At 32.2% G+C, this 9,441-nt stretch overlaps 1 protein-coding gene across 1 annotated transcript in view; it reads left to right on the top strand.

The window, feature by feature from the left end:
* Nucleotides 1-394, top strand: part of LOC139504380 (C3 and PZP-like alpha-2-macroglobulin domain-containing protein 8) — a 4,334-nt gene extending 3,940 nt beyond the window's left edge. The window contains exon 2 of the mRNA XM_071294456.1: nucleotides 1-394. This exon is cut by the window's left edge and continues 136 nt beyond it. Coding sequence (XP_071150557.1) covers nucleotides 1-394 — 394 coding nt within the window.
* The last annotated feature ends 9,047 nt before the right edge of the window (nucleotides 395-9,441 follow it).

Genomic DNA, 9,441 nt, shown 5'->3' with positions numbered 1-9,441 from the left:
CGAGGCAAAAGCATGTGGAGATGCTAATACCATTATGTCCAATTCAGACAATGGAAACTCCTCGAAGCCCATTTATGAATTTATAATTGGTGGCTGGGAAAATCAAAAATCAGCTATTCTAAGACGGAATGATGATTCATTAACCCAAAGTAGCCAACAAGTCGTCATATTCAACACTCCAGACATATGTAAATGTGATGAATACCGACAATTCTGGATCAGTGCCAACAACGGTGTTCTAATGATGGGAAAGGGACTTATCGTTGGTATAAACGTTATAGCTGAGTGGACTGATCCAGATCCTTTTACAGTAAAAAGCATAGGAATAATCACATGGGGAGGAATAGGAGAATGGAAGGTTCAACTAGAAGGTAATATTGTTTCCTTTTCGTGAGAGATCGCTTCAATGCAAGCGGTATTGTTTATAAGATACATGCACATAATCCAAATTAACTTCAGAAAATAATTGTAAATTGTGTTTTTTTAATTCAATTGATGGTTATCATTGAACAACAGGGACAATTTATGTTAAATTCGACTTACAAAATATTAGATAATTAAAAACAGTAAACACAGATAACAACAGTGTGTCTATAATTTGTTATAAATGTTTTACTCCTTTTTGACATTTCATCCTCTAAATATGTGTGTTCGTTTGTTTTACACATCGTTGTTAATATAATGGAAAGTTATGCGACTGTCATCCACGAGAGAGGTTTAGCTAGCTATGAATTCTGGTTTTATCTGCAATTTTCTACGTGAGAACATGCCTGTACAAATAGTTATCAAAGGTACCAGGATTATACTTGTTTACGCCAGAGTCTTGCTACATAAGACTCTGACATCAGTGACACTCAGATCAAAATAGTTATAAAGTCAAACCAGTTCAAAGTTGAAGAGCATTGAGAACCCTAAATTCCAAAATTCTAAACGCTATGTACTAAGTCAGGAATATGACTGTTGTTAATCCTTCTTTGGTGTGTTTGGATTTTTATCTTGCTATTTGCTATTTGCTTAGAGACATCGGAGTTCGATATTTTTGTGATTTAATTTTTTACGATAAAACAAGTGCTGTAGTAAAATCCATATTAATATTATAATTATCATTGTCGCTATTTTTTGCATTTGTCTTTTGATCTTGTTTTGTGATAATTTTTCATATCATGCTTCTCGCTTAGGGTGGAAAATTATCACAAGAAACTAAGGAGGCACGTGGCTTTGCTAATAATATTGACATGAAATTGACACGTCGTCGTAGGTAAAATATTGTTAAACAGAGTATCATGAGTCATCTCAACTCGATTACCTTGCTCGCTCTCGCCCTGTCAGCTCAAACGAGAAAATCAATTTCGTTGAGATGATCAACAATAATATATAATTATTGTTCTTGCTAACTTATATATGCTTGTAATAACTATATAGAGAATTCCGTTTACGTACCGATAAATAGTAAATAAAGTATTGGAATTCGTAATCGAGATACTCTAATGTTCGCCGATCTCCGGTAACATTTTCATTATATTTTATGTATCAAACATGTCATTTGTAGATTAAACGCATTAAACATGCCATTTGTAGATTTTCATACTTAATTGAGCTGTATTTTTAAAGGCGTGGTCATATATAAAAAAAAATATGTTTTGCAGTTGTGAATAACCTTTACGATGGTCATTTCTCTCGATGTACATCAAACTATAAAGCAGTCCTGAACATTTTGATTTCAAAGAAACACACGTCATTGTTGAAGTGTGCTGCCTTGTGTGGTACGTTACCCTCATGTATTGGCCTCAACTATCATAATCAAAGGTAAGTTATGTTTGTGTGTGATATGCTACTCTCTTGTATTGGCATCAACTATCATAATCAAAGGTAGGTTTTGTTCTTGTGTGATACGCTACCCTCATGTATTGGACTCAACTATCATAATCAAAGGTAAGTTATGTTCTTGTGTGATACGCTACCCTCATGTATCGGACTCAACTATCATAATCAAAGGTAGGTTATGTTCTTGTGTGATACACTACTCTCATGTATTGGCATCAACTATCATAATCAAAGGTTGGTTTTGTTCTTGTGTGATACGCCACCCTTATGTATTGGACTCAACTATCATAATCAAAGGTAGGTTATGTTCTTGTGTGATACGCTACTCTCATGTATTGGCATCAACTATCATAATCAAAGGTTTGTTTTGTTTTTGTGTGATACGCCACCCTCATGTATTGGACTCAACTATCATAATCAAAGGTAGGTTTTGTATTTCTTCATCTATATCACGTGCAATACCAAAATATTAAACAGTAGTAACATACAACACATTTTTTTTATATTGAAGAGAGTTTAGAATATGACCCGAAATAAAAAGGTTCCCTAATAATATTGTGAATATGAAGAAGTATACAGGTGACAATTGTCTCTTCTGATGCCACTTGTATACTTTTACTATGTATAATGTGTGGATTCTTATAAATTCTATATAACTTTTGGACTTTCTTAAATTGGTCTATTTCTGAAATAAATCCTTACATACTTTTTAACCCATAATGCTAACATTGCCTATTTGAAATTTTCAAATTGTTTGTTTATACATTAAACGACAAAAAGATGTGACGGATACAATTTTCTGACGTCAGACACGCGAATCAATGAATGTGTTTGTAGACAGATGTTGTTTTGTGTTCCGTTAAATTGTTCTATTTAAAATTGTTAAACGATGATGACGGCTGTACCCATATTTTCACTAACTTATGTGTTATGTCTGTTTCGTTCACGCATCATTATATATATAACGGAATTTGATGAGACTGTCATCAAAGTGAGAGGGTTGGCGCTATAAAACCAGGTTTAATCCACCATTTTCTGCATTTGAAAATGCCTGTACCAAGTCAGGAATATGACAGTTCTTGTCCATTCGTTTTTGATGTGTTCTGTTATTTGATTTTGCCATGTGATTATAAATTTTCCGATTAGATTTTCCTCTAAGTTCAGTATTTTTTGTGATTTTACTTTTTGATACATTTGCTTAGATCAGCTATTTGTGGGACATTTATCAAATCTGAGGTACATTGTGTTTAATGGAAATAGCTGATTTATTATTTTGAATTATACAGCAACATAAACATATGCGAACTCAAATTTTTGGTGACTTTTTGATACCAATCAATGATTGGTCCCATGAATTACTACTGTAATAGTACCTTTATTCGTGGGGTATCAAGTTTTTGTGGTTTTTGTGGATAGCTCTATTCACGAATGTAAGTGTCCATTGAAATATTACAACTGTTGTCTAAATCAAGACAAATATGGAAAGATCTCATCGATTTGACCACATCGATACGGGCGTTGTTCAATTTAATCTAGAAAATACATCGAACACAAGCAAACACACTATATGACCTTTATATAAAACTTTCGAGCAGATTTAACCGATCTAATGCTTAAAGCAACATGAATTGTCCGACTTTGTACAATTAAGTTCTGACCGAAATTATAGTTGTGACCAATGAGAGTCGGATATCCGGTGTTGATATGCCGGATAATAATAAAATCAAAACTTTCACTGGAAAAAAAATCATGTTGGGTTTGCTTTTTCAAGTTCAAATTCAAAGCTTTAAATTTTACAATTCAAAGTATATTTGTAGGACTTTTTAATACAACCGTTTTCTTTCAGTGATATGTGTTTGGCCCAATCAAAACCTCTGTTGATCTCATGTATATTAGTGTTATCACCTCTGGTTTCACGTATACATCATGTTAATGTTTAACGACAATGTGTAGGCAAAGCTGATATCCGAAAGCAATTATTTTATGAAAATTTAATGAATGTTGTCATTCATGAAGGAATATTTCTTTAAGTGACATGTTTATGGTATAATAAACAACTTTGATAATCGTTGATCTGTTTATCCAAATGTAAATAGTGTCATCACTTCTGATTTCACGTATGCATTATTTAAAGTGTTTAGTTTGCAATATCCGTCAACTGAGACAATTGTTTAGTATAGCCTATATCCGAAAGCAATTATTTTATTAAATATTTAAAGAAATTTCGTCATTTATAATTTTTATTGCAAAATTTAATGAAAGACAAAATAAGTAAAACTAAACACCTCAGTTTGCAATGTCACATAGATCAATATAAAAGCAATAGTAATTTATTTTTTAAGAACATCATTTCTGATGGCTTCAAATTCTTTGCCTGATTTTTTTTTTCTTTAGATAAATAAATTCAACGAATTTAGGAACCCACGAAAATACTCCTATTACTCAAACAATGAAAAGTGGTACCCACGAATAAAAGTCTTGAAATCCATAAATGATTTTTGAAAGCTTTTGGTTTTTCTCAATCCATATCCTTACTTAAATCAGTGAAGAAATGTTGTATTTCCGTAATGCCGAGACCGAGTAATGAAAATATAAATCAGGCAATAAGAATATTACAGATAAATGTAGCAACAGTAACCGACCAAGGAGGATGGCTGTTCCTGGTGCTAGAACATCCCATTTGTTTTTTACGATCAATGCTTTTGAATGAAGACAATTGGTTGGAACTTCTCCTGTATCCTGGGTTGGAACCCCTTTAAAAATGACTGGATCCGGCCCTGGTGAACGTGCTTTTTTTTGTATGGTTTTTAATTTTAGTTCATTTATTTGATTTGGAGTTTAATGTAACGCCCATTTTCCCTGAGCTAGTGCACAATTATGTTTTGGGGCCAACAGAGAACCACCTTCGGTGCGGGATTTATCGCTGCGTTCAAGACCCATTTTGGACTTCATTTATTGTCGGCTCTTTTCCTGGATTGTTATATCGTTGAAATATTCCCCATTTACATTCTCAATTGTATTTCTAGACAACTTCGAGATAACAAATACCAACCATACATATATAAGGAATATTTTAAGCTTCTCACCGTAAAGATTTGTTTGTTAAACTGCTATATATCAAATGAAATATTTCTGATAAAGTGTGTGGCTTATTTTTTTTGACATTTTGATGTTTGTTTTAAAAAGTCAAAGCAAATAAACTCATCATACATGTAGAAACCAAAATTGAAATTTTGTATCAGCACCAGACACGTGTTTGTCAACAAAAGACTCGTCAGTGACGCTCCAAACTAAGTCAAGATAAAAAGGCCAAATAATATTGTTAAAGAGCATTGAGGACCACAAATTCCTAAACTTTTTGCCAAATACAGCTAAGGCAATTTGCTCTTGAGGTAGACAGGCCTTATGATATAAAATATCAAAGTTTTGTAAACAGTTAATTTGTAATCTTAACCATATAAATGATAATTCATGCCAAACATAGAAGTGTTAACTACTAGACTGGTGATACCCTGGAGGATAATGATTTGTAAAAAGTTTATGAACATAAAACGAGCAGAATTTATTATAGTCAAGGTGTTTGGTACCACTTTAAGCTCAATTCTGTAAAAGCAAATACTACCTCAAGATTATATTAATTTTTGATTTAATTTATTGGTTTCAGCTGTGAACTAGTAGCACTAAGCCCTGGAGTTGTAAAACATATCCCAAAGAAACAAGAAGACGATTGGAAATTTTATTCAAAATGTTACAGATACAATGGTGCATGTCTTTGGTGTTACTTCTAATGGTGTTCGTCTCCATCTAAGAGTTTGGTGTTACATCTGATGAATGAATGTTACTTTATTCGAGTGCGACTGTCGAGTTAGTCGACATGGATTTTCTTCTGGATGATGAATGTTACTTTATTCGAGTGCGACTATTTGTTAGTCGATATGGATTTTCTTCTGGGTGATAAATGCAACTTTATTCGAGTGCGACTGTTTGTTAGTCGACATGGATTTTCTTCTGAATGATAAATGTTACTTTTTTTTAATTTTGATGTTAACATTTTTTTTAACAAGTGTGAAAATTATAATGAGAAGAAATTTTCTTTACATAAAAAGTTATCCTACATGTTAATCCCTTTAAATATTAGCTGAACTTAAACAATAGACAAAAATAAGTACAGCTGAAGGTAAACATTTTCAACATGTTCTGCTACAAGGACTACTCTAAATATTTCAATGAATACATTTCCATGCGTTTCGTTATTCAAAATTGAAAAAGACGATGACAGTATATTCTAAATGCATAAAAAATGAAGAAAGTGGTGTCGTTATTAATGATAGTGATGTATCAAATTTTAGTTCAAAATCCAATTGGTATTCGGATATACTAAGGGTATATTACAAAGATGATATAGATATAGATATATAACCTAATCATGGCAAGTTTTATGTATATTATATTTCCAAATGTCCTGTCCAATAAGTTAATTGTTTCTTGTTGGATTTCATTTCTTACTAGTTGAATGTAAAACAAAATCAGGTTCGCGTTGCCCTTTTCTTTTTTTTCGTTTATTTGGGTATTGATGTCCCTTGTGTTGTTTTTTTTTTTAATATTACCGACACATCATTTTGTCTCTCGATTTCGTTTTCTAAAAGAGACTCTTTCTTTGTTTGTTTTTTTTTATAAAATAAAACGTCGTTCACAAGCGAAGTGTTACATTATATTCATAATAGTAGACTTAAAAAACAACAACTTGGAAAACAACGCAAAAACCCGAAAATTATAAAAACGTTTATTCATGAAATGAGTTCTAGATTAATACTTTCTACACGGTTTGAGGTTTAGGTCGTTTATGGTCCTTAAATCGCGGCGTGGTCTATCAAGCGTTAGAAGCATTACTTTTTTTTAATTTAATTGAAGATGAAAATGTTGCCAAGAAGATAGGATCTATGTAGAAAGCCAAACAAGTACTGAGTTGAAGAGCATTGAGAACCCAAAATTCCAAAATGTTGTACCAAATACGACTAAGGTAATCTATTCTAGGGATAAGAAAATCCTTAGTTTTTCGAAAAAAATCAGAGTTTGAATTTGAATGCTTACTGATGACTGACGTCAAGTCGAAAACAATGTTTGGATTAGTAGAGATAATAAAATCAAGACTGTAAAAAGAAAAAAATTCCGGTCGAAAAAATACATCATTGTACATAGTGCTGAAAGTATAAATGAAAACAAAACACCAAACCTTACGAGAAGCAAACACCTTCCTTTTTCTAATGCATTAATTACTGTGACGAGAGGGTGTTCAATAGATACATCGTAGTGTATACCAGTTTGTTATTCAACATGTGCAATGTAAAAATTAGCGAGATTATGTGGCTCTGTACCAGAAAGATAATAGTAATGTCCAAGGAGATGTCAAAAGAGAACAAAGCGTTCAAGCAAATGGAGTAACGGGGATGTTGGTAGAAACTAGGACATGACAAAGTGAAAGATAAATGTCAACAAACCGTGAATTTATAAAGACACATTTCACTAGTGAAACACAAAATACGAGGCACCTGGAAACATTCTGGTCTTTCCACCAGTAAGCATCTGTTTTGATATGAAAATATTAAAAATGAAAATATTAAAGTCTGGTTTAATTGTCAATTTCAGCGTCAAATGACAGCTTATTGTACTCCGATTCCAAAAATATATGGTCTCTATACAAAAAGATATAAATAAGGGAGGTATTTTTTTTACTTCCGGTTCAAAATATGTTAATTCCGGTATTGTTTGAAAGTTTACTTGTCACTGATTCCAAAAATATATGGTCTTTCATACTTTTACATTAATTTAGTACAAAACATATCTACTTTCGGTTTACAAAACGTCACTTCCGGTTGAATTTTTGAAGATAACATTGCTTGCAACCTAATGCAAAAAGTCCCATTGCTTTATCATGTAAACATATGAGGTAAAACCAAACGTCAAAATATGGAACGTTAAATTTACCTATGACCTTGAGCTCAGTTTCAAGGTCATAAACCAAGGACCTATAACCAAAAGACTCTAGGCCTCTACCTTATATTGTTATTAAGTTATATTTCCATACGACTAATATTAGATATAAAAGGGGGACGGAAACTTGCATCAAATGTCTAAGTACACTTACATCTAAAATTTATGTGTTACGATATGTCGCAACTAGCAATCTTGTGAAAATATCTTGTCAATATCTTATATGATTTCTAATAATAAAAGATAACAAGCAGAAATCTAAATTTTGAACATGACCTTCACCTTTGATCTAGACCTCATTTTTTTTGGACCAAGAACCTCAAATCTAAAGACCCTAGGCCTCTATCACTTATGGTTTTTCAGTTAAAAATACATTTCAAAATATCAAATACAAAAGGGGAAATAATTCTCATATGGATCTCATATTCCAAATATCTAAGCGACATCTTGCGAAACAAAAAATCAGCAAAGAAAAAAAATTGGCGGAAGAAAAAAAAATAAAAATAAAACCAATAGGTTTTTCCACATAAAAGTGGAAAGACCTCATTAATAAACAGCTGCGCCATGAGCGCATGATACGCCCGTTGTCTTGTGTGAAAGTTTTATGCAATAATCATAAATAGTTTCTGAGAAAGTTTTAAGCAATAACCATATATTGTTTGTGAGATACGGAGGGACATATGAAATCCCCCTCTTTTTTTTCTTCAAAAAACCAAAAAGTATACAGACCTTTAGATTAATTTAACAAAGAAGTGTGTAAAGTTTTAAGCAATAATCATAAATTGTTTTTGAGATACGGCGCCACATATAAAAAAACCCTCCCCCTTTTTTTACAAAATACTAAATAACTGAAAAATGAAATTTCGAATCATCATCAAAAAGTATACAGACGTTTAGATTAATATAACAAAGCAGTGTGTTAAGTTTTAAGCAATAATCAAAAATCGTTGTTGAGATACGGCGCGACATGTAAAAAACCCTCCCCTTTTTTTACAAAATACTCAATAACTAAAAAATGAAATTTGAATCATCACCAAAAAGTATACAGATCTTTAGATTAATACAACTAAGAATTGTGTAAAGTTTTAAGCAATAATCCAAAATCGGTTTTCATATACGGTGCGACATGTGAAAAAAAAACAACCCCCTGTTTAAGTTACAAAGTGCCGTAACTCAAAAAGTTTTAATCATATGTTCACCAAAAAGTATACAGATCATTTGACAATCATAAGAAACAACTAAAATTAGTTTCATGAAATTTGGATAAGTCGTTCTCAAGTTACGGTGCGACATGTTTACGCCGGACAGACGGACAGACATATAGACGGACGGACGGACACCGGACATTTGTATAACATAATACGTGCCGTCAAAATTTTGACGGGCGTATAAAAACCATTTTACAAAATGGCTCATGCGATTTTATTTTGAAAACACCTTAACTTGAAGTTCAAAACGACAAAGCAGAGGCTTTGTTAAAAATTTTCACAATTTGAAAATTGGTTTTATTAAACTATTAATAATTCAAACAAACTTTTCTATTTGATTGACGAGATCTCTAACAAATATATCGTATGTTCTTTCGCAAATCATCGTGTTAAATGATCTGATATTCCCAGAAGCACT

The sequence above is a fragment of the Mytilus edulis genome, chromosome 14 (assembly GCF_963676685.1).
Source record: "Mytilus edulis chromosome 14, xbMytEdul2.2, whole genome shotgun sequence".
NCBI lineage: Eukaryota > Metazoa > Mollusca > Bivalvia > Mytilida > Mytilidae > Mytilus > Mytilus edulis.
The sequence above is the reverse complement of the archived record's forward strand: the minus strand, read 5'-3'. Positions and strand labels throughout refer to the sequence as shown.